This window comes from Perca fluviatilis, chromosome 16, assembly GCF_010015445.1.
Source record: "Perca fluviatilis chromosome 16, GENO_Pfluv_1.0, whole genome shotgun sequence".
NCBI classification, from domain to species: Eukaryota; Metazoa; Chordata; class Actinopteri; order Perciformes; family Percidae; genus Perca; species Perca fluviatilis.
In genome coordinates, this window is record NC_053127.1 from 26,542,372 (window position 1) to 26,569,031 (window position 26,660).

Here is a 26,660-nt window from a genome sequence, read left to right on the forward strand (position 1 = left end):
GGTTGTGACCCAGGGTGATGACTTGTCATGACCAGGGATATACCCATATTGACTGGCTTGGTTTGAATTTCCATAAGGAGGGTTGAACACTGATCAGACAACCCTGGCCCAACCCTGGTCAGCGGTGTGAAAGAGGTTGAAGATAAATCATATTTTGTATGTATTTTTATTTTTGTAAGTTACCAAAATAAAGCCTAAGCTACTGTTCAGTGTGTGTCCTGTGTGAATATGCGTGGAGGTGCCCCTACTGTGTAGTGGCAATATCAGGTGATAAATATTGCTCTGAAATAAGTGTAACTGGATCACCTTTGTTACTTTTAAAAATTCAGGATGCAAATCATTTTAACCAAACTCCTCTTGCTGATCATGGGTTCCAAAAAAAACCGTGAGAATATTTTTCATGCATAGCATGGAATTGAATTACTGTCTTTACCATGTGTTGACATGTGATGTTGTCCCTGTGGAGAAGGAAACCCACTAACAAAATTATTGTTATTATCCCAACATGTGGTGAAATTAATGTAATACTCAGTTGGCTGAAGAGCCTCTATACTGATGAAGTAATGGAGGTTTAGAATGGAAAATGTATTTCTCAGCTGCAACAAGAATATAGGAAGTTTCCAGATTTTTCTTGAACGCACCATCCCAAGTATCACGTGTGTTGGGTGTCCTCTTTGGTTCACCGTATATCTATGATGCCCTCATATTTGGCTCTCAGGCAGAGTACAATGTGGGTGTGTTCTAATACCCATTCCTTCTTATAGTTAGTATGCCAGAAAAAGATTGAGTATGTCCTAATCATAGACTGTAAAAGAACTGGTCCCAATACATAGTATGTCAAATGCAGTATGCCAATAGTATCATGATGTCCTACTGCATATGGTCGCTATTCTGACCCACATTCCTTTGCGCAGCATAGCCTATAGGAGTGTCAAAGATCAAGGCTTAATGTTTGGTGAAGTAGTATACTATGTCACAATTCTATGCATACTGCATGCAACCATACATACTTTGTAAGAGCGTTTAGACTGGAGCATACGTACTAAAAGTAAAAAGAAAAAGTATGCAAGTTGGAACTCAGCTTGTGATCCCTAAAGAAGAAGAAAAAGTCTAGTCATTAGTCCTGACTATTGATAGTGTCCTTATGCACAAGTTTATTAACTGAGATGTATAGCTTAATTGTACAGTTAACATTAATATCTCTATTCTAATGTGTGCACATGATGCATTTGGCGAATACTTATTGATCCAAATCACCAAGCAGGAAAACTGGCCTACTTACTTTTTGTAATTATTTGTTTAGTTTCTTGACACACATCATCACAGATGATTTTTCCGCTTACAGAGGGCCGCTGAATGCAGCATCTATGCTGTGTACCAATGAGATTTGTGCTCAGCCTGAGAGACTAAACTCGGGGTAAATACAAATCACAAATCAACGCTTCAGCAAGGTAGGCTTGGTTGCTATTAGCTAGCTAAGCTAACGTTAGCTCCGTATCCGGTGTCTGCACTGTTGCTAACTCAGCCTCCATAGACATAGATATATATATATACTGCAAACTGCTTTCTAGAAGACAAGCTAGACTGTAAACTGCTGTCTAGCTTGATATGACTAAGAGCACGTGGCCAGCATGTTTGCTTGCTTCATATGGTGCCAATTTAATTGTCAACATTAGCTAGCAGTTGTGTGCGGGACGTGAAAGAAGAGAGAGCCTTGCCACTAACGTTACCCAGTAACGGTTACCACCAGCAACAGCGACGGATAACGTTTAGTGTTGCCACAGCTGCTTCCTGCTGCTAGCGCGAGTTCCTCGTCTGTCTCGTTCTCTTAATACATCCATGGTCTGTTTGCGGATGAGCTAGTCTGGCGATATAGCTAGCTTTTAAACACACCAGGGCGGTGGATTACATATCTACCTCTCAACCACGAGACGAACTACGAAAGGGAAATCTTGCAGTTCATGTTTCGCCAAGAAGTCAGTGTGACGTCTTTTATTCCATCTTGTTCGTATCTTTTCCAACACGAGAAGAGGAACATGTCCAGATATAACATATACAGCCTTTTAGACTGGATCTACGGCGGGGTGGACCCGAAGTTTGAAGGCAACGGGGGCCCCGAGTGTGCCGCGTTCATCGCGCCCCAGCAGCGCATTAGTGAAAGTCTGGTCATAGTCCTGATCTCTCTAGTGGAGGTTTGCGTTGCGCTGAGTAAAATAAACCTCTCCAAAGAGCTCAAAGTTGTCGGAAAGGGCAGCACGAGGGCTAAGGAGGACAGCCTGGGCAAGAACTTGTTGCTGGTTGCCCTTTGCATGACTTTTGGCGTGGAGGTTGGGTTCAAATTCGCGACCAAGACTGTGATATATCTGCTGAACCCTTGCCATGTCATGACCATGGTTCAGGTAAGGATGACTTGTGTTTTGTTAAGACTGTGTGTATTTCTGTGTGCACTCCCAAGATTGGTTGCTAACGGAAAAGCAACCGCCATGAAATGTATCGAAGGACATACCTGGATCATTCCCCCAAACAGACCGAGTGACAGAGTTGATTGAACGTTATTGATTTGTATTGCACGTCAGTTGACTTTTTTTTTTTTTATGTTAGTTGACTTCACTTTGGCACAACTTTCATCAACTACGTGTTGGTCTGACCTCACCCCTCTAACGTTACAGTATGGTGAAACCCTGTGGTTGGTATTTTACAATCAGCGTAACCTACGTCCGTTTGGTATACGTGCAGTTCAGTGTCCCAAATTATTTTCCAAAAACTGAGTGTCCCAAATGATGAGGGTCTTAAAGAATGAGGGTCTCATTTGAGACAGGTTACTTTATTATTTTCCAAAAACAGAGTGTCCCAAAGCTACCATCTGCGGGATTATGACTGAACGCCTAACCCTAACCCTAACTAGGGCTTAGCGATATGGAGAAAATCAAATATCACGATATTTTTGACCAAATACCTCTATCGATACCGCAACGATATTGTAGTGTTGACTATTGGTGCTTTCACAAAATATTTACACAATGAGAGTTTTGATAAATAATCATCAGTAATGTGGATAGAATGACTGACTAAGTGGGTAAAGGCAAATAATAGAACAGTTACAACAGTCTGGTAAGTTCCGAAAATGACATCACTTTACTGTAATGCAGCCTTTAAAACCAGGAACAGACAACACTGATGCCATATTACGATATCCAAAATCTAAGACGATATCTAGTCTCATATCACGATATCGATATAATATCAATATATTGCCCAGCTCTAACTGTAACCCTAACCCATCTTCCATAGGGAATTTGGGACACTAAACTGCACATATACCTTTTTACATGTGGTGTAAATTGTACCCATAATCCCAGTAAGCAGGGGAGTTAGTCCAGACAGAAAGTGCTGCTTTTAAGTAAAACCTGTTGTCTCAAGTTCAGCCCTTGAGATATGCAACAAGAGCTGGGCGTCATCAGTTTTGAACGTTTTGTTTGTGACTAGAAGAGGCATTTTATGAACAGCTGTGAAGCCACCTAGGAGCAGTCCAGTCTGAGCTGAATGTATATAACCGCACAGGAGGCTAGATGAGAGTCTCATTGATATAACATGGGAATCAAAGTGGGTGATGTCATTGTGTTGTATATCATTAAGTGTGAATCAGAGGTTTGCGGGTTCAAAACTACACAAAGGTTCTCTGTTCTTCTCACTGCTGCTTTGATAATAAACAGCACCTGCATGTTTCTCCCCCGCCCCCTGGTTGGCTGACCTTCGTGTGCATGATTGCACACCATGGGTCATGGCGACGGGTCACTGCCAACTGTGTTTTCAATGCATTTGTCATACACATGAACTATGAAGAACAAGTAACAGTGATGCATCCTGATTATTTTTAGATTACATGGCGGTTGTGTCACACCTAGCGGACATCGATGAATGACTTGCTGTGATGAAGAATTGACTGATGGTAGCAAAATGTCCTTTGTGTATCCCGGACAAAGGTTAAGATAATCCACACAGTAAATATTCCTCATGCTTGATGACAGTTAAGTGTGATCAATTTAAAGAAAGGAAAACCATAGGGTGTATAAAGGATGAGGTGCACTGAAGTGAGGTGGAAGTTGCCATTTTCTTGTAACATTTCTATTTTACTTTTGGAACAGGATAACAGGAGGTTTGTTTCTATCAACGGGATGGCTCTGCAGGGATTGCCTCCAGGAGTTTATTTGTTGCAGGGAATAGGGCCAGGAGCTAGCTGGAGATTTGACTGTGTACTATCAGAAAAATAGGTGGAACATGAAGTGTGTTATGCTTCTCTTGCTTTATTGAAGGTGATGTTTGTGGGCTTGATGCGGTGCTGGAGATGGTCTGGAAGGAGATTTCATATTTGTTGAATGTTTGACAGCTTAGTAGGAGTGGGCGATATATATCGTTTACGATAATATCGTCATTGTTGTGTTAACGATGTGCAAATTGACATTATCGAGTATTTAAATTACTTAGGAAAAAACACTTCAAAACACGCATTGGAACGCTACACATTCACTCATGTCAACAAAGATGGCGGCGCGATTGTGCAGCAGCTACTAGCTCTCCTGTCGGTGTATATTTATACAAGTACAGCCACACTGAACTAATCAGTATAGGACTACGATACAACACAGCTGTTACGACAGCCTTCCAGGCGGCTCATAACATCCCAGAGGACATAGCCAGACCGGGCACTCCAGGTTGTCGTCGGCGCTAGCACGCCGAGCTAGCTACCGGCAGGATGAGAAAATAACTACAGCAAGAGTCAGACCAGAGGCGGAGGACTGCATTTGTTTTTATGCACAATGAAGGCGGCATTCGCCAGTTCTCGCGAGGCTCACCTGACCTGGAGCCCTGTCGGTAATATACAGGCCATTTTATTTACCACGAAAATAGCACGCTGCCGTCTACATAGCCCCCGATGCTAACGTTTGCACAAGTTTGGCTCACTACTAACCATAGTGAACAAACAGCAGCGCGGGGGGATACATATTGTAGCAGGGGACTTTAACAAGGCGTCCATAAAGTCTGTACTCCCCAGCTTTTTTTTTCCAGCATGTAGATTGTGTTACTAGAGGGAAGAACACACTAGACCATGTATACTCTAACATCAAGAAAGCACACAGAACTGCGCCTCTCCCTCACCTGGGCCAGTCAGCTCACATCCAACTACTGATCCCAGCATAAATCCCGGTCCGAAGAACTATACAGCCAAGAAGAAGGACTATCAGAACCTGGCCTGACACTGCCCTATCCCAGCTCCAGGACTGCTTCCAATAAGGACATGGTTATGTGCAATATGTTACAGAACAGAGCCCTTTGTTTATTGTTATGATTTCATCTTGCTTGTATGCTGCACAATTTACATTACAGCAGAGGTGTACAACTGAATGTGTACTCAGAGTTAAATGTTCCTACACTAGTTCAATTAGTATTAGTATAGTAGTATTTTGTCTTTGAATTGTTTTTACTTGAATACTTAAATTTTAAAGAAAATAAATAAGAACTGTTTTCATTAAACATTGTGCCCATTATTATCATCAGTGATTAAGGAACTCAGACTTTAAAAAACACATTTTTAAAGGATATCGTCTAATTATCGTTATCGTCAAAATCGGAAAAAATATCAAGATATTATTTTTTGTCCATATCGCCCACCCCTACAGCTTAGTAGTGGTGAGTTGTCCCAGGATGTTGCTTTGTTCAACTGTAGAAGTGTGCTTATATTGACTCATTTTATGGTCTGAGTCCACCCACCAGATCTTCATTACATGTTTATGGATTTACAGTATATGGGTGTGGTACTTTCTTAATGGCTTTCAGACCCAGTGGAAGTCTAAGATCAAGTCATCTCATAAGGATTGCAAAGATGGCCCTCTTCCTGTCTCCTTTTTAGCTAACCCAGCTACTATGTGAAATGAGAGCGATAAGTCTCGAATTATGAGTACATTTTACGGGCTGAAAAATATATAAGCTCTTGTAAAGTTCCAATGGGGCCTGCCTGGCGAGATGTGCTGAGTCACATGTTGCTGTAACTGAAGTTACCACAGTCCTTGAGTAATCAGCACCTGTGTGTTGAGAAAATAACCACTTGACTGTGTTGCTGTGCTGCAGCCTTATAGAGAGCTGAAGTCACGCCCCTACCGGTAGACCTTATGGGACCTTAATTTGGGAAATATATGAACGGTAGTGAAGGTGGAGAGGCAAATTATTTTTTGATCCCGTTTGAATTGAGCCATGGATTACAAATATGATGTTCATCATTTTAAAAGATATTTTTTCAGCCGAAGAAAGTCTCAATTAGCCGTAGGTTTGTCATATGACCACTTAGTTTTGTGTGAAACCGCTCAATGAACTACTTCTCTCGTCTCACACAATTTACGTCACCTAGCTTGCTAGATGCTCAACTTGCTCACTAGCTAGCTAGCTTAGCTCTGTTCCACAACACATGTAACGTTATCTTACCTGCTGTGTTTTATCCAGTGAAGTGTTTTCAGCAGATAAGCAAAAGAACAAGCGAGATCCTCTGCTCATTAGAGTAACGTTACATCCCCGGTACGATACACACAGACATCGTAGCTTCAGCGGGACGTCATCCGTGAGACATTTAAGTGTCAGTGTGTAGTCTTTGTAATTACGTATTTTCACAGTCTTATACTTCAACAGTTTAACAACAAACCGAGACTTTCTTCGGTTGAAAAATTATCTTTAAATTGACGAACATCATGGCTCAATTCAAACGGGATAAAAAAATAATTATCTCTCCATTGACTCTTGTTAATATTTTTTCGAAAGATAGGTCCCATTGGCCGGAAGTAGAAGGGCATGACTTCAGCTCTCTATTGCTTGCCCTGCAGCGTCATTACACAGTCAGCCTGTTTGCTAGAATGTTGTGGATTGTAACTGTCATAGACTGCACACAAACACCAAAATAATTTTGGGAAACCTTTCTGTTTACTATAAATATATAAATATTTAGTCAACACTGCTGTCCTGGCTAAATCTAGTTGTAATTAAACTATTTGTTGGTGAAACATTATGCTTTGTATGCATAGAGTGGCTGTGTCTGTTGCCACTGAGATCACACAGATATCCAAAACGCCAGCAAGCCAGTATCACTCCACTGGGGGGGTGAAGAGTTCAGTGTCTGATGACTGATGAGTTGATGCCTCACATCTGACAACACTGTTGTCTGTTATGTTTTCCTCCACATGGAACAAGAGCAGTCACATTGCCCCACTGACAGACGTCCGACTGATTATTGACTAGTCTGGCTCAACAAATGTACATTGCTGGGATAAACCCCTTACTAAAGCTGGGCAATATATCGATATTATATCGATATCGTGATATGAGACTAGATATCGGCTTAGATTTTGGATATCGTGATATGACCTAGGCTAAGTGTTGTCTTTTCCTGGTTTTTCTTTTCCTGGAGTTTGTTGGAATGCTAGATGTGGCCCACAGGATGTTAACATGGAGTGCTAAGACCCCTTTTCTAAAGGTACAATACAACCAAAAGCCGTTGTCCCATGAAAGTGGTGTAACATGGCAATGCCAGGACTCCAGTAAGGAAACATAAATCTGATCTTCACATGCCAGGAATCCGATAGATAGATAGATTAGATCGAGTTTCCTTTTAACACATGTTGATAGGTAAGCTCTTGCCAAACACAGAGCCCCCTTACCAAGTTAACTTTCTTCCCTTGTAGATCTTGCCAGGGGTCCAGTGTGACTGATCATATACAAATAATGATAGGTACTAACTAGGCTTATGATAAACACTGCTACAGGCTCAATGAAACAATAACTCATTCCACTTCAAAACAAGCCTCTGGCATTTCTGCAGCAGCTCAGAATGGGTTTAATAGGAGTTTAAAATACTGCTTGTTAGCACACTGCAGCAGTGAACATTAGCGGCTTTGTCTTTGCTTTATAGGTCGAGAGCTTGCCTGTAAATTGAAATGCCAGGCTGTTTACGAGCTGTGTGCAAAAAAAACAAACATTCAGTATCAACATAACTGACTACAGTATCAGGCATTATCTTTAAATATAGCCTAATTTATCAGCTGTAGTAATAACACAATGCAGAACACATTGACTCAGTCATTCAGATTACGCTCAAAGCACTATACTGTATTACTTAATCACTACACTTGTAAAAAGGAAGTATGGCTTTTCAGTAATGAAATCTGTCAATCTATAAGTAGGCCATTGATCTTTTGTTTTCAGTGGGTTTTCCTTCACAGCTTGAAAAAAAGTTTTACAGTCACAGCTGTGCTTTTACTTTGAAATTGCCCTGCAGCAATGTGGAAAAAGTTTTCAATCAATTCAAGTAATTTTAATTTGCAGCGTACAAGTATATATTGTGAAGGGAGTAGGGGTGTCACGATTCTCCAAATCTTTTGATTCAATTCTTAATAAAAAAATAAATAAAAATGTTAGCACTGAAAGTCCCAATAACAAGGGGGCACCTGAATGCACGATTAGGTCCAGTCGGAGCCCACATGCTTTACATCCGTTGTTTGTTTACATAACTCACAGGGGAAGGAAAAATGTTGTCACACCGGTGACTTTAGAGAAACAGGAAGATTTTCCAATTCTGTTGTGTCTCTAGCAGTGGTCATGGTGTCTCAAAAAGTGCAGTTACAGGTAAGCAGGTAAACCGGTAAAACAGGTAAGACAGGTAAGACAGGTAAACGTAACTGTGTTTTTAGCCAAATGTGCCCGTATGATCGATACTGCTTTTGATTTCGATAATTAAAGTTTAAAGCTCAAAGCTCATTTCGTTTGATTTTCAATTTAAAATCAAAATCATGACACCGTTAGAAAGTAGCTGAAATAAAAAAAAAAAAACATTACTGACCGTATCAAACCAAGTCACTTCTGACTGTACATTTTCAGTTGAAGTCTTTTATTGGTTGCCTTCCAATATCTTTCTGGAGGCTGAAATTGTGTAGGCCTGAGAGATTTCTTGGTTTGGAGACAATCATCATTTGGCATTATGCCTCAGCCTGCTGCACCTCCAGATACTTTTATGTTTCAGTTGTAAAATTAATGGAGAGAAACAACCATAGGAGGTAATTGTGTCTTTAATGCTGGAACAACACCGTCAAGGCTAGTTTGACTCTCATAAATGTGATCATGCATGTGGATATAATCTGGGTCGGATTGTTTATTGGAGCTGCAGAGGCTTGTGTACAGTGATGAAGAATTTAGTTAGTGTGCTGTGTAGGAGTCGTACTAAGTTTTTTTTTTTTTTTTAACTATCCAGATAGTTTGAATGACTTTATCATTTCCTTATTTCATTGTACATTAACTGAAGCTCTGTAGAGGTTGGTACTTGGCTTTGGAATGTGTTTTTTATTTTTATTTATTTATTATTTTTTTAAATCAACCAAATGTCCATCTTTCATCTCTTATCACTAATTAACACTTGACAGACGTCAGGAAGTCACTTCCTGTCAACACTAAGTGGTCTAATGACAGTTAACCACACATTAACAAAAGTGATGACCAGGTGAGGGCTAGGGCTGTCAAAATTGGCCAAAAATAACATTTGAATATACCTTCCAAAAAACACACTGGTTTAAATATATTCGAAAAATCTATTTTTGCTCATTGCTTGATTGACAGGTCGGTCATCAGTGCCTTTTGGTAACTTCTGAGCCCGGTGTTCCCCCTCCTATAAAACTCGGGCTCTGTTACTCCCGCTCTCTCCCTGCAGGCACCCCTCTGGTTATGTGACAGCGTTAGTTCCTCCTCTGTTCTCTTTTTGTTTATTTGATGCACTTTACAACAGTCATACACCATTCTCCTCCTCTGCACTACTGACACCACATCCCATGCCTTTTGATGTTCTGTTCATCATTTGAAACTGTGTCTCCCACTTTCTCACAGCCTGAAGAGCTAGGTTGTAACACCATAAGAATAACGTAATAGCATTTGGAAAAAAAAAAAAAAAATATATATATATATATATATATATATATATATATATATATATATATATATATATATGAAATTATTTCACAAATTGATGGTTAATTTATATATTTAACTAGGGCTGCTCCCTCTTAGTCGATTAGTCGACTAATCGGTCGTTTTGGTCTTAGTCAACTTAGATTTCTTAGTCGATTAGTCATGTTTTATGCTTTTTTTCATGCTGAATTACTTATTTCTAAGAAACGTGCACATCTCTGGTAAACACAAGAATTAAAGTGGTGCTTTTGCATGACTCTTTAAATCTGTAAATCTGAGATCTGTAAACTCAGATTTACAGATCTGTCGATTAAATCAACTTTGAGTGTTATGGCGTTTTTCCATTACATGGTACCTGCTCGACTCGACTCTACTCGCCTCGACGCACTGTGCGTCCGTTTTCCATTGCAGATTTTAGTACCGCCTCAGCGTGGCTGGTCGTCATAGCAACTGCCGTGGGTGTGGCTTAGTAGCGTTGCTTTCCCTGACTCATTTCCTGGTTCTCCGTCTCCGTAAACAACATGATATCAAAGAGATAGTTAACGTTTACTGCTCCAGATTTCCCACCGTGGTCAGAAAGAACAGAGGAGACGCTTTGTTTCTCTCTCATATATATGACTCTAGAGTCGCTACTCGCTGCGGAGATAATCGCCGTCACTCTCTCACTTCTCCCTCGCTCACCAGCTCCCCACACACACACACATCACACATGCACACACCAGCGCACAAGTATAACCATCAGTCCACTTGTATGCTACGGAGAAAGCTCTGCGTGGAGCCTCCGGCAGCAAAAAAACACCGCTGGCTAAACTATTTAAAAATGACGTCTCTCGCTAGCAATGCAGTGATCAGTGACGATTCTTTCCGACCAGTCAGCAGCCTGCAGGTTTTCACGTCACCTTTTCGGCTCGCCTCAGCTCGCTTGGAAGCTCGACTGAGGTGGTACTAAAAAAAGTACCTGTTAGCAGGTACCAGGTACTTTTTTTCGTAATGGAAAACCAAAAAAGGCGAGTAGAGTCGAGGCGAGTCGAGCAGGTACCATGTAATGGAAAAGCGCCATTAGTCGACTAAGCCCAATATTTAACACATTTGTTTATTTCATAGTGTATTTTTTATGTATTTAATATAGAACACTGGGTTTCCATATGAGAGAGCTGTATGTAATGGTGTGATGTCCCTGACATGAGACAAAGTCTTTTAGTGGTTTACTGCAGGCGGCATAATCCCAAATACACACACAGTAAGTTACAATGGGAAAGCACAGCTGTCACACTTTTTTTATTCATTAAAAGCTATTTTCATAGATTGTTTCATTCCTCTGAAAAAATCTGAATAACAAAGAGAAGCATCTATTACTCTGATTATTAATGAAAAAATTCTACATGTATTTAAAACTTTTAAATTATACTTTTAATTAATCCTGTCCTGTCCATGTGTTTGTGTGTTTGTTACAGATGGTGTCTGCAAAACAAACTAGTTGTGTTCACTGTGCAGGTTGATAAGAGTTGATGGGTGTAGTGCCGATCAATCACTAAGACATATCTCCTGGCCAGTGGCTAGTTGTACAACAGATCTCAAGTAAATTGCTTTCTTGTAATTCTGTTTCCAGCCTTTGCCTTCCAGGCAGACCAACTCTTTCTTGTGTCAGATGGTGTTTCGAACCAATCCATGTTTGCAGTATCCTCCAGGCCCCAATAGCACAGTCACTGAGCATGATGAGATGTATAACTGGAATGACGATGCACATTGTAATCTATGTTCTCGTTCAGATAGAAAGCCAGCATGTCGATATGAATGCAAATGAAGGAAATGGAAGCCACTGTTAAACTGGCTTCTCCTTGGTTCTCAATGCATGTTAAAGGTCCCATGACATGGTGCTCCTTGGATGCTTTTATATAGGCCTTAGTGGTCCCCTAATACTGTATCTGAAGTCTCTTTCCCGAAATTCAGCCTTGCTGCAGATTTACAGCCACTAGATCGAGTCCCACAATTAGCTTTCCTTAGTCTGTGCCATTTCTGTATCTGTAGCTATTGAGGAGGGGGGGGTTGTGGACTTGACAAACTGCCACTTTGCTCATTTGCAAGTCATGATGTCTCTCTCTCTCATGGGCGGGCCAAATTCTCTGGGCGGGCAAAGCAGAGAAAGGGGAGGTAACCTTGCTCCTTATGACCTCATAAGGAGAAGATTCCAGATCGGCCCATCTGAGCTTTCACAGAGCCGGATACCCAGGGCTCGGTTTACACCTATCGCCATTTCTAGCCACTGGGGGACCATAGGCAGGCTGGGGGAACGCATATTAATGTAAATAATTTGTGATTCTGCTGTGAATGTAACCTGGACTCATATGGTCAAGGTTTGAATTTGTAACACAAGTTCAAAAAGCCGTACCAAAGCACATCAGTCCAGGATTTATACATGTCCATTGATTCTTTTTCTTCTTCCTGTTCCATGAGCAATGAGTTGTAGATTGTTTTAATCGACGGACCTGTTTGAAATCAGGCAATAAAATACATTAATGCCAACACCTGGCAGCCATTGTAATGCTTTCAAATCTACCGTAATTGTTTGACCATCCTCCTGGGTCCCATCTGAACTCTGCATTTTGTTTTTCTTATTAGAAGCAAGAAAGCACTTTACATATGCCTGTGGGGTGCTCTGTTCAAGGCTCCTGCTCTTACTATATTAACAAAAACGTGTTAAAGCAATTTGTTAATTTTTCTTTTCCTACAGCACTGAACGCTGGGAGCTGTTGAAGCATTCAAGCTGTTCCATAATGACCTGAGTTTGATGCAATAATGTGGATTCTTATCTCTCTCTGTGCTTTCCTCAACAGATCTTCCTGCTGGCCTGCCCGCCATGTAAAACAGCAATGGTTGTATTTAGGTGAGTATTTTCACCCCTGGCTCATGTCTGTCTTTGGTGGTCTATAGTGCTAATTAAGGCTGGGCAATAATTCAACATGATAATTTATCATCTTTCAATGGAGATATATAATGATGAAATCACATATCGAGATATCGTGAATTACATTGTCTACATTGATAACGAGCACATACTAACTCAATTCATACTAACTAAGGCAAATTTGTTTTAACATCACACTGTTTTTGTGCATGCATGTAAACTTGTCAGTAAATAGCTGGGGAAAAATATAAATTTTTCCTTACAATTTCACTTGAAACTGTGTACCACATTATTGATAGATTATCTGAAATCTCATTGGAAAAAATATTTTGGATTTGTCAACCCTACAATATCGTCGCAGTATCTATCGATGTATTTAGTCAAGAATATAGGGATGGGAATCTCTTGGCACCTCACGATTTGATTCAGAGGCCAACGATTCAATTCTAAACCGATTATCGGTGCATCTCGATGCAACAATTTTTTTTAATGTAAATTTCCATGCGTGATTTTTAATAATATACATATAAATCTGAGTTTGCTACTCAGTTTGCTAATCACTTCCTAGACAAAGCTTAGATTTTGACATATATTTGTCACACACAAGTTTTAATGAAATGTTTTGTCTATTGAGGTTTTTGTTTTGTAGTCATTCCATGCATTCTACTTGTTGTTAAATTGCAATGTGAGCGGCAGCCAGCGGGGGGGTGCATTATGTCGGCAGGATCATTTAAAAGGCAGCAACTATTTTGCGTCTGCCCTATTTCTGATACCGTCGCGGAAGAAATGTTGCCATGGCGCACCGCCACAATGAAATCAACAGTGACTACGTTTACATGCAGCCAATAACCTGTACAAAACCGGAATATTAGCAATAACCCGGTCGCGCACGGCCATGTAAACACCGGCAAAAACCCTAATATGCTCATATTCCGGTTTTTAAAAACCTGAAAATGATCCCTGGGTTACCCCTTTTCTAACCCGAAATTTTGGTCATGTAAACGCGTATCGGCATATCCCCATCAAAAGGAACATTGATTTGTGTTCTGCGCATGTTCTATTCGCAAGGAATCTTGGTCTTTTGAGTAGAGGAACTTCTTGTATGCGCCAGAAAACCTGCGCGCAGTATACCGGAAGTAAACAAGAAGTAGAGGTAAACATGGCGAGACGCAGCACAGCGCCACACTTTTGGAGCGAGGAGGAAACCAATTTCTTCATTAGTGTGGTGAAAACCATGAATATAATGTCTTTTGTTGACGGCAGAAAGTACCGAGATAGTGAGATTTATAAGAAGGTGACCGAAAAGTTACGCGAAGCAGGGTTTGTCCGTACATCCAGACGCTAACCGTGCGTCGCTGTTTACATCGGGATATTGCCAATTGATTACAAATGCCACGTATACAGGAGTAACTCTCTCTGCTCACACATGTAAACGGGTTATTCCGAATGTTTCAGAAACCCGAATAGTGACCTTAACCCGACCATAACCCGAAAATTGACAGCTTGTAAACGTAGTCAGAGGAAACACTGCCTAAATTCACCACTTCTAACCAGAGGCAGAATATAAAGTAATCTTGGAGATTATTCCTTCACAGTGCTGTGCAATACGAGAAAATCTCAGAGCTGAACCAGGCAGACACAGCACTTTCCATCAGACTCACCCCGGGTTAATTAAGTCTACTGCTAACTTACAACACTAATAACATTACCATCGGCAAAATACCCCCGCGAATCAAAACCCCCACTTCACCGTTAACCGTCAAGCCACTAAGCCTGTATGGAAATTAACACCTCTGCTGAAGTGTTAAATTCGTTAACAATCATACGACACAAGACCACACCATCTCTCTCTCTCTCTCTCTCTCTCTCTCTCTCTCTCTCTCTCTCTCTCTCTCTCTCTCTCTCTCTCGCGCTCGGTGTGCACACACACACACGCACACACACACACACAGTCCGGTTCTGGTGGTTGATTAAGGCAGATATGTGCTGATTAGCGTAGCATAAAATTCTGAGCCCTGTAGAAAGGCATTTTCTATGGGCCCCTCCCCGCATCCACAGGTATTCATTCTAGCATCTTTTTGGGGCCTCCTCACATGAGGGCTCTGGGTACTCGGTCCCCTTTTTCCCCCCAGTCAGTGCACTGCCATGAGTCCATGAGGCTAATGTCTGATTACTCTGATTACATTCTGAATCTGCAACGTTCTCTGTCAGCTAAATCAGTAAGTCAGTAGTAGGGTATACAGGGGAGTTGCATATTAAGTGGTTCGGGGTCCTTCTGTAAGTAATTTTGGAGTACAATTTGGTTTTGATGAATTCTACAAGAAGCAGTATTGCCAAGCCAGGCCAAGCAATTGGCCCGTTCCAGACAGGCACATTTTCAACGAGCACTGTACTAGTTGGGGTTTATAGTCTTCTCTCCTCAACAACTGCTCTGCTCTGCGCAGTTAATTATTCAGGAGAAAAGGACTGCTTTTGCCAGTGGAAACACAGAGTTGGATTTACTCCGAAATAAATACAAGCAGGGTCACTTTCTGTTGCCTCAGCCCATGGGAGTCACATAGTGAGCAGCTGCAGTGAGTGGTAGCAGTTTAATCAAGACACTGTAGCCGTGTCTTACCTATAATGACCTTAAAGTAGCCAACAAAAAATACAATTGTAAGTTTGAGAAGCTTAACACTTTCCAACAAGTTTCTTGTCTTTGGAAAACAAAATACTTAAAGTAAGTCAGTCACTTCAGAAAAGAAATATTTTTCCATCAGGCCAAGATTTCTCAAAGAAGTTAATATAATACTGGATGAACTTACCGGACATTTCACGGGTATTTCCCACGAGAAAAGCTTTTATGATTTCTGTCCTGTTTCAGGAGATTGACAGTTATAGTTTGTGTAAACGTGGCATTTTATCTGCACCAGGAAAAATTCAAGTGAAACTGCACAGTTTTCAAAACATAAACACTGTCAATACCTGAGGGGATGGCATGAAAAACAATTCCCACTGATTTAAAAAAAGAAATGCTTAAAGTAATCCTGTTGACTGATGAAGATTTCAGTCCTGGTTGATTTGGCCACACCCGTGGTTACCGTAGCAACAGCAAAGTGCGGTTTAATACTATTACTATCATTGCATGAGCAACTGTGTTTTCCTAACAACAGCAGGGCACAGTAAAAGGAGTTGGTTTCCTTGCTGAGAAGTTGGAGGTTTTCAGCCTGTCACCCCCAGTTCTCCATCTTAACTGCTGCTCCCTGCAATATATAAACTCATCAGCTGTAATAAATTAAAAGAAATAACCGAAAAATTTAAATTTGAACAAATTAATCGCTGTGACAAATTGTATTTCCTGTGACTGCTTCGCAATAGAAGCACCAGTTGACATTTAATGTGAAGCAGCAGCAGTTTGCATTAGCAGTATCTTAAAGTGATGGTTCGGAGTAATTTCACCCTAGGGTCCTTTGCACCATGACCTCGAGCCAAACACCCCCCAGAAGCTTTTTTCACCTGGGTCGAAACATTGGGAGAGTTAGCGCAGAGTAGCGTTATCAGCTGAGTAGCTTAGTGCAGGCGCTAATGGATCCAAGAGTGTATCTTGTACATTACCCCACTAATAATGCCTGAAATTATACCAAACTTCTACACTAGTACAAATAGGTTATGTACTCATAAAACAATGGATTGGAAAGTTTGTAAGTACACCAGGAGTTTATTTAAAAAAATTAGTTAAATTAATAAATATGTTTGTTGCATCTCTTCTCGGTGTTGTAATTTGTAGACGTCCCTAAGCACTCACCTTACTGCCGGTAGCAGTAGCAGCAGAGAGCAGAAGCCAGAAGGCAAGTGTTATTTAAATAAACTCCTGGTGTACTTACAAACTTTCCAATCCATCGTTTTATGAGTACATAACCTATTTGTATTAGTGTAGAAGTTTGGTATCATTTTGGGCATTATTAGTTATTATTATTAGTGGGGTCATTTACGAGATACAAACGTGGATCCATTAGCGCCTGCGCTAAGCTATTCAGCTGATCACGCTAACTCGCCCAATGTTCGACCCAGGTGAAAAAAGCTTCTGGGGGGTTGTTTGGCTCGAGGTCGTGGTGCAAAGGACCCAAGGGTGAAATTACTCGAACCATCACCTCCCCTTTCTCTGCTTTGCCCGCCCAGAGAATTTGGCCCGTCCATGAGAAAGAGCGAGACATCGTGGCTTTCAAAGGAGCAAAGTGGCAGTTGGTCAAGGCCACACCCCTGCCCCCCTCTCCTCCTCAATGGCATTTAAAGCTACAGACACAGAAATGGCACATCCTAAGGAAAGCTCATTGTGGGAATGGCTCTAGTGGCTGTAATTCTGCACTAAGGCTGAATTTCGGGAAAGAGACTTCAGATACAGTATTAGGGGACCACTGAGGCTTATATAAAAGAAGCATATCATGGGACCTTTTAAGATTGAAACATGTTTGACATGTCTCAACATTGAGACATGAAACAATGTTTTATTTAGCAATCTGTGCCTCCTCTTCAAGCATAAATGCAGCTGCAGCTTTTATGTTAGTATTGGCCGTATGGTGGATTTCCACAGCTTGTGTAAAACAAACGCACAGCACCAGCATCTGTAGTCAACAATAGGCGACCACCTCTTCACTTCAGACACAAGTAGCCTCCCTTCTGCTTGGTTTCAGCTCCTTCTATTCACTAGGCACACAAAGCATTGCATGAGAAGCAAACATATGCCATTACCTTGACAAAGCAGAAAAAGGTGGAGAAACTGCATACGATCCCTAATCCACGGGAATATGTGATGGTGGTTATTCTTGCTTCCATTGCAACAGAGTTAGGCATCTAGAGAAGCTAATGAATTAGCCTGTTGTTTGGACAAAGATTTGTCCTTTTGAACACCAAAAATAGCAGTTGGAGAGGAAGGTTCAAACAATATTCCGGGGCGCCCGGATAGCTCAGTTGGTAGAGTGGGCGCCCATATATAGAGGTTTACTCCTCGACTCAGCGGGCCCGGGTTCAACTACTAACTGCGGCCATTTGCTGCATGTCATTCCCCCCCTCTCTCTCCCCTTTCATGTCTTCAGCTGTCCTGTCAAATAAAGGCCTAAAAATGCCCCAAATTAAAAAAATAATAAAACAAACGGTATTCCAATACTGAAGTAATAGAAGTCCAATAAGAGGATAGTCTTGGACAAGTCCCGAAAGTGTGAATAAGAGAGCCTATATGTGATTTACATCTGGTACAATTAAGATATAAACCCCAATAAATCTTAAAAAGCTTTTTCACTTGAAAGGTGAAGGCACTTTAAACTGTATGAGCCTGTGTCGATAGCCAAGAGAAGAAGTATGGGCTTGTTGTAGAATAGACTTCCAATCATCCTCTGAGAATTCAACTTCTAAGTTATTTTCCCAATGGGACTTTATTATATCAAGGGAAGGGCAATTATGGGGGAATTATGAATAACTAGAGATAACTCCCTATAAACGGAGACATTTACACACATTTACAAAAGTAGTAATAATCACTATAGTGTAACAATTAATATTTAGTGATGAATACATCAAGGTAAATGCCTATTTTCCACATCATGATTGTTTAGATGATGTTTAGATTGACAGACTTGACTTAAACATACCAAATTATTAAGTATAATTTTATGAATAAAATCACACACACACACACACATTGGGCAACGGTTGCTAATGATCAATAAATGTGGTGAATTTGAATGAAGCAGACTGTTTTTCCTAGAAGGTCCGGAGGCCCTCAGAGTGACAGCTGGGCTCACTTGAACTGACATTCCTACAGCACTGCTGTTTTCCCAATGACCTTGGCTGTCACAACAGTTATTTTGGCTCATTTGACAAAGAGAGCAGTCAGATAAGATGGACGGAGGCCCACACTTTGACACATAAGCTCCTGGGCTTTTGTATATGGCTGGGACAATATTCTATTGTTTTGATTCGTTGACGATACATGGGTGCCGATTCGATTTCTATTGCGATTTTCATTTATTGCAATTCTAGTATTGATTGAAGTATTGTGATTCCATAGTATTGAGTATAGCGATTTTTCTCTTCCTTCTTTAACCGAGACAAAAGTTGAATAATACACTTCTAGAGACAGTATGTCATTTTCTAAAAAAGAATGCGCATCACTTGTCAGTCTGACATTTATTTCATTTGTAAAGAAGTACATAACATGCATTTGATTGCATTTTCTGCTTTCGGTCTGTTTTGCTGGAACGGTATTCAAAGAAAATATTTAGGTGAATCATTGGTTTAAAAAAAAAATCCCGACACATACGCGTATTGATTTTTTTAATTAATTTTTTTTCAGCCCTAGTATATGGTGGTTTTTAGAATAATTGTTGGTTAAAAGAAATGAACAAGCATCACACTCCCTCTGTCTGCAGGAGCAGACAGGCTGTGTACTGTATGCTGAATGGTGAGTGAGATGGAAGCAGCTGAAGAATGTGTCCTGCTTACTAAAGCCTTGATTATATCTTAATTTATACTAATTACGAATGAATAGCTAGAGTTTCTGATTTCTCAGAATCATTGGAAAAACTTTAGTGGGATTTCTTTATGGATGATAGAATTGTGAAGTCTCTACAACATACTGTACACGTAGAAAGGTTCTAATTGCCCAAAACGTCAGTGACCTGACTTCTCCCAATGAACACTCCCACTAGGATCTGACCCTGCCCAAGAATGAGAGACAGCTGCTGCTAACAACATCGGGGAGCGCTCTGAATGGCTTTCAGCAACACAGAACATAATCTACACTGTCCTCCGCCTGTTCCTCTGTGCTTATATCCGCAATAAATCAAAACTAATATGTCGAAAATGCAATGATGCGTGCAATGTCGAAATGATTGTTCCTGGGAGTCTGGGGCAGATGTGACGGAAGATGTAAGGTATATCAGATCTTTTGAAATTTCAATGTTATAATTACCGGCTCATTGTTTTTCCCTGTGTGTTTTCAGGCTGCAGGTCCACATGCTGAACGGTGCATTACTGGCTTTAATGTTCCCTGTAGTCAACACTAGACTGGTAAGTACCCAGTACTGGGAAATCTTCATCAAAGCCTTGATCTCATTCACAAAGGCGTCTGCTCTCATCTTCTGTCTCTGAGGTTAGAAGATGTTTATAATCCATATATTTACATTTTTTTAGGACACCCCAACAGGAAAGCAAGTTTTTGTCCCTTAGCTTTGATATGTTTAGGATGACTACTTTGTGAAAATGTCTCTCCTACATCACAAAAATGTGATGTTTACATGAATGATTAAATAAATGTAGTTCCTCTGCTAGAGCCTGAATCTGAAGAATAATATTCCATCACGCAGAAGAAACAAAATGTCGGACTCAAGTGGCAGAAAGTATGAATTGACGATGGAAATCGGCTGTTTTTAGGGAAAGAAATCTGAGGGAATCGGTTCAGATCCGGCAACACTTCCTGCTTAAAAGGCTTTTGCTAACAGCTGCAGACGAAGACCAGATGCAGTAGATACACTACACTAACTTCAAATTATTTTTGCCAAATGAAATCACGTTTGACAGTTCAAACATCCAATTCTAACATGATCCAGGTGAAGACCAAATGCTCCTACTGCAAAACATTTCTTCCCAAAGTAAAGCAAAGGTTTTCTCATGTAAATCTATGTCCCCTATTAGATAAAGAACTTATTTTCAATAAGGGAAGTATGCGCTTACAGAAATGTCGAGGTGCGTAATGTTGGGAAACGATGTCATTAGTCAGCTTGCCTTTCAAAATAGTTTTCACAGCAGATCTACCAAACAGAAGAGTGAGGAAAGAACACTGATCAGTTTTAACATTCTCAACTGAAGAGGCATTATACCTTCATAAATCTTCTGGTAAAAAACTATTCACTGTACATTAGATGTATACAAAATGTAAAAAAGTAGCGGTACACAATATTTAGATTAAACACTGATTGCTGACCTGATTGGGGACAAAAATCAAAATAATTGCATAGATTATACTACTGATAATAACTTTCTCCAGTCATTATTTTTTTTTTTTCATTAGATAAAGACCGAGGTATTGCTAAAGTAGTCCGTTGTCTTTGTATTTTTGTTGTCATTTTCTTCTGAGGCTGAGATTCTGATCCGCGGTTAGCTTTGATTCTCTGTTGTCGTGTTTTCACGCCCCCTAATAACTCCATTTCACTAGCAGTAGAATAAGGAATAAAAACATTCCTGTCTTCACCTCTCTCAATCGTTTCTTCTGTTGGAGTATTGCTTTCCAGCCGAGCCCGCAGCTCATGCGCGCAGAGCACAGTTCAGACTACAGCCGGCTGCGGTTATTAATGCTGCTCTTACACACTACATCAGAGCGCTGCGCACACAGAGGGCAGGGGAAGTCCAACACTGGTTTTATGTTCACAAGTTACAGACTATCTACAAATATATCATTTCGCAAATGCTCAGATACTTCTTCTTTACCTCATCATAAAAAAAAATATACTGCTATAGGGGGGCTCAGCAAATGAAATGTCTGCCTGATGTGGCTTGTTAAGAATTGAGATGGTTTATTCTCTCCTCAGCTACCGTTTGAGAAGGAGATCTACTACATCCAGCACTCCATGCTGTACCTGGTGCCTCTCTACCTTTTCAGGAAAGGAGGTAGGTGTTGATCTTTCGTAATCACAGCCATGTACTCTCCGTTCACATTGACACCCACCTTGAAATACCTTTCATGTGCCAACCATGCAAGGCTATAATGACCTGATCTTTTTATCCTTGGGTGGATTCCCTTTTCGTCGATGATGTTTGAGTTGCCGTGCAGTAGATACCTGCTTTTGTCTTTGTCTGTTTAAGCATGGTGTCGATTACTGCTCATGTCAGCTGCACAGTTATCTGTTTGTTTTTTTAAGCAAATACCTTTTTGCTTTTGCTTGTGACAACACGAAGGCATGCCTGCACAAATTGGTAACCACATTCTGCAGATGTGGACATGCACGTACAAGTCTCCTGCAGAAAGCGCTGTCAAGCTGCCCTCAGAGTCACTTAGTGGCTAAGTGCTAGAAGACAGAAGGTGTACTGTGCAGCTCCCAGGTGCAAATTGTATAGAAAAGTGTAAATGTGAGGCAGGAAATTGGTGGAAAAGAAAACCACTCCAGTTCCAATAACTGGTTACATCCACAACGTTGGGAGCTTTCCAAAACGTAGATCTCATTCTAAGTCAGGTAAATGTCAGATAGATATATCTGAGGCCTCGCACAGTAATCCTACCTCTGCATGAAGGGCCTCGTTGTGCATTAGTAACATCACACTGGAGCCGCACAAAAGGAAGCATTCATTGTTCTAGTTAAACTGACATAATCGGTACACATTTAATATCTTCCCCTGGTAGTACTGCTAGCGAATGCCAGCAGTGGGGAAACAGGAAAAGCCAGTTTGACACCACATCCTCTTGGTCCTGGCTGTGCTGTGGTTGCAGCGTGTTCCATCTGTTGGCTCGACTGCCACATTGCAAATGCTCCAACGCAGGGAAGCGAATGGGTTGGGTGGCCAGATAAAACGTGTATCAATCCTGAGGGGAAATTGCTCAGCCACGAGGTTTTACGAGTGTTTTTTTTCGCAGGTGTGTACAAGCCTGAGCCTCTGGGGGACATGTGGTGGGCGCTGCTCTCCAACGGCATCCTGTTCCTCTACCACTTCCTCTTCTTGCAGGTCCTCGGCCTGGTAAGATGGAGCCCTCTGCTGGCCATTACACGATACTTCACTGGGCAACGTACACGAGTGACCACGCCATCACTTGTGCCACTGGTTTCATTTACAGGGAGAATGAGAAGTCATTTTCTTCAGACAAAGACATCTGTTCAACAGGAACACATTTCCATAAACATCCATACAGTTTAGCTTAAAAAAAAAAAAATGATGTAGGCTTAAATATGAAAAAAATATATATGAAAAGTGGTGTTGACATTCACAACTTGAGCTTATTACACACCCTTCTCACAATTCAGGCTGCAACTTGTGATTATTTTCACTTCATTTCTCTAATCGACTAGTTGTTTGGACTATAAAATTGGTGAAAAGGGTGATCAGTCGATCCGCACGTCTTGTTTTGTCCAAAATTCAAAGAGATGCAGTTTACTGTCCCAGAGAAGTGAAGAAACTAATAAACCTTCACATTAAAGAAGCTAGAATCATCCTTGAAAGTTTGTGAATTTGGGGGAGGAGGGAATCAAGGCCTTTTAAAGGTTTTTGAAAATAGGAATAAATAATTGTTAATCACAAACAAAAAGAAAATAGAAATAAATTTATTTATTTTTGTGCAATTATAGAAATGAAAGTTATTTTGGTATTTTCTTCTTTTTTTTTACTTTAGTTAATAGGCTACGTATTGTTTTGCAGTGTTTAGAGAATTAAAGAAACCACACAGTCTGCCATCACGGTAACACAGCAGAATTGATAAGTGTTCACTCATTCACTCTCTCGATTTTTAATATTTGCCTGTGAGCTTCTGTAAAGCCTGCTGCACAGTGTTGAAACAGTGATTCACCTTGATTGGACGAACGCGTCACGTGGGTCTGGTTTCTCCGGAAATTCAAAGCCAGACCGCCATGGCGGCTCGTTCAGAATACGATCTCCTATAGTACTAAAATGGTTCACCGAAACGTGTTTCTGAAAACCTTTTAAGCGAGAAATAGGCCGTGCAGTTGCGGAACCTGTCTTCATTTCAGCTCGACAAAGAAGTTTAAAAGATTTTCGTCAGATATTGAGAGACTCTAGTCACGCTCATTCCGCTCCCCATTTCCGGGTTAGCACTCTACCAATCAGATGGGTCATTTGAGTCCGACTGCTGATTATACATGTCAAATCGGCCAAAATGAAGGCCACCGGCCCCTCGGACGGACGACGGCACGGAACACACCGAACAGACTCGAGTCACTGACCTCGCCAGACTGTCCGGCGGGCGATTATCGGCTCGGTGTGTAGTAGGCTTCGTTTGGGCCTGTGAAGTCCTTAAAGAGTCGTTGAATTTGATGTTTAAGAAGGTGTTGAATATATTTAGTCCTTTTACTGAAATGCATCCATGTTTAAACATTCATAGATAAGTCAGTTTTCCTGTGCTTTGTTTCTTTATTCTCATGATTTTTATATATTTTTTTTTCTAATTCAAAGTCTCATTTCTGCAGCTGGTTATGTCAAAATGAATATCCTGTTCGGAGACATTTGCAATTATTTTGTGCACTCGCTGTACATTGAAAATAGAGGCAGCAAACACGAGTGAGTCATGTTGAGTTGAATACCAATTAGAAGTATAATTCAGATTTAGTTTGAAAGAGTTTTTTTGAGGTTGGGGAGATGAGACAACCGAATCATGTCTGCCTGATTGCAAAATTGTGTGTGGTAGCACACTGACCGATCTAAACTGCCATGACAGCAAAGCCACTGCACTGGTTTGCATAATGTTCCAAGAAGTGTTGGGATTTTTTTTTTTCCCCACCCTCCTGCAGATATTAAACAATCATAAAAACTCTTAAAATCTATAGAAGTCTGACTACGGTTTAGATGGTAACAAATGCAAGCATCAGTAATGAAATGAAGTGAATCATTCAGCAGTCAGAGCGCTCTATGCTGTCAAATAATGAGCCGTGGAGGATTTACAGGCCGTGAACTCATCCCTCAGTCAATTTAGTGATAGTGGGAGCAGAAATGAATGATTATAAAGACATGTACAGTGAAGTCAACCATGCCATTTGCCAAAACCTCATTATCCAACTGGGTAGTACTTAATACTCTGATTGCTATTAGCATCATATTTTAGGACTGACTCAGCCCGTCTTGTCTCCATCCTCCTCCCCCAGGCAACTGAGGTCAACCTGAACAACATGCTGTGCCCGGCCGTGTCCGATCCCTTTTACGGGCCTTGGTACCGGGTGTGGGCGACGGGCCACCAGACCCTGCTGACCCTCGCGCACGGGAAGGTCCTCACACTCCTCTCGCAACACACGGGCTCCGTGTGCAGGTGGCTGCCGGACACGCTTCGACTGCGCAGCAAGAAGGTGGACTGAATGTCCGCGGGGGAAGCACACAGACCTAGCCTTTCATTCCAAATGCCTGCTTTTCATGGATTTTTCTTTTGTTTTCAAAATCCACATTTTAAAGCATCTTTTAAGACTTACCATCCGATTTACTGAAACAAGCGAGCATTTCAGGGCCAGTGAATCAACGTGTCATTATTTTAGTGTTGTAGTTGGCTTGCATACATACTCGCATGTACAAACATAATAGGCATTTTAAGGCTGGTAGTGAGCCTTGTGGAGTTGGGCTGACTTAGCCTTTTTCTTTTCTTTTTTTTTTTTTCCTTTTTGGAATACAGTTCCCAGGAACGTGTAAGTGAATTTGTGGGGAGATTTCTCAAGCTGCCTTTTTGTAAATGTAAAGTTTTAAGGAAATGGGAGTCACGTCAATACTGATCTTTCAGGTCATTACGTAGTAGTTATGCAAGGTCATAATATTAGTGGCTAAAGTGGCCATTTTGTTTGTCTGTGCTGTTTGGAAACAGATTGTGAATGTCAGCTGTTGTAAAAGGCATTGCTTGTTTAATAGTCGTTTTTTTTAGTTTGTCACGTATGATCACTTTTCAGTGTTGTCACGACTGAAAATGGAAAAGTTATTTATGGCGTCCCTCTGTTCCCACTTTACTACACACATGTACAGGGTATGAACGCATTATTAGCAGCCTCATTTGCGTTTCTGTCCCCAGCCCGTTCAGATCATTCCAGTTGTGATAATCAGGGGACATGGGGGACGAATAGCGTGCTGAGATTCACAGTGATGGATGAGGATTTATGGATGGATACACTGGGGTGGTGTTATTACCTCTGCCAAGGAGGTTATGTTTTTGTCTGTTATTTTGTTTTGATATTGGACCATATTAAATAGGGTATCAACTTCACGTGTCGTTGGAATGAATATGATGTTTGCCGAGAGAGAAGATCTTGACCAAATATGTATCTCGGCTGGACTTGTGCACCATGACACTTGCTCGATTCTCAAGTATATCTTACAAGGCATTCTGGGGTTACTTACCTGTCGAAAGGAAAAAGTCGGAATATGGCAAGTGTTAGGGGTGTGTGTATTACTGTAGCATATACGTACTGTACTTCACTGTAAAGAAGGGATGAGACAAACTTTTGTAATTCTATGGGTTCGAGTGTATGTGCTGTATTGACAATAAAAGTGATTTCAGTTGACCAAAGTCAGCATTTCTTTATTTTCGAACCATGGTCTGGATGTATTTTTAAAACACTTATCATACTATATAACACTTTTTTTTGTACAGATAAAACAAACAAGATATAACATGTTAATTTCTGAGCTTTATCGGTGCTTGTACAGTAGGACGATTTTGGTACCTTTGTTTTTAGTCTTTATGCTAAGCTAACTGGCCGCTGGCTCCAGCTTCATTTTCACCAAACGGATATGAGTGGTATTAATTTCCTCATCAGATTCTTGGCAAGAATGCGAATAAGCTTATTTCCCAAATATATAGGTCCTCTCAGCTCAGCACACCACGTAACTATGCTGAAGCCAAGTTGCTGCCTGACTCAAAAAACTTTTTGCTTTTGTAATAAATGTCTGGGCGCATTGTCCTCCGTCTCTGCAGCCCGATGAGGTTTCTAGAGTACAAAATGCAGCGAGCTGCCCTCGTGACTCTTTCCAGAACAATCCCCGGCCCTGTGTACCAAAGGCGGCGTCAATTTCTGTCGTGACAGGTAACAGAAAAACA

The 26,660-nt window shown here is 40.9% G+C and overlaps 1 protein-coding gene across 3 annotated transcripts; it reads left to right on the forward strand.

The window, feature by feature from the left end:
• Nucleotides 1-1,424: 1,424 nt before the first annotated feature.
• Nucleotides 1,425-26,129, forward strand: LOC120544064 (transmembrane protein 164). Of its 3 annotated transcripts, none has more exons than XM_039777596.1 (6): nt 1,425-1,451; nt 12,828-12,877; nt 19,876-19,942; nt 21,460-21,538; nt 22,500-22,600; nt 24,733-26,129. In XM_039777596.1, the coding sequence occupies exons 2-6, from the start codon at nt 12,864-12,866 to the stop codon at nt 24,937-24,939; spliced, it is 468 nt and encodes a 155-aa protein (XP_039633530.1). In that variant the 5' UTR covers nt 1,425-1,451; nt 12,828-12,863; the 3' UTR covers nt 24,940-26,129. The 3 variants fall into 3 exon arrangements, with proteins under 3 accessions (XP_039633530.1, XP_039633529.1, XP_039633531.1); XM_039777595.1 differs by lacking the exon at nt 1,425-1,451 and adding an exon at nt 1,962-2,399; XM_039777597.1 differs by lacking the exons at nt 1,425-1,451; nt 12,828-12,877 and adding an exon at nt 19,326-19,801.
• The last annotated feature ends 531 nt before the right edge of the window (nt 26,130-26,660 follow it).

Coding starts and splice junctions, on each gene's coding strand:
- LOC120544064 (XM_039777595.1), top strand. CDS start 1,962: ATGTTTCGCCAAGAAGTCAGTGTGACGTCTTTTATTCCATCTTGTTCG. Junction 2,400..12,827: donor ATGTCATGACCATGGTTCAG/GTAAGGATGACT, acceptor TTTCCTCAACAG/ATCTTCCTGCTGGCCTGCCC. Junction 21,539..22,499: donor CTACCTTTTCAGGAAAGGAG/GTAGGTGTTGAT, acceptor TTTTTTTCGCAG/GTGTGTACAAGCCTGAGCCT.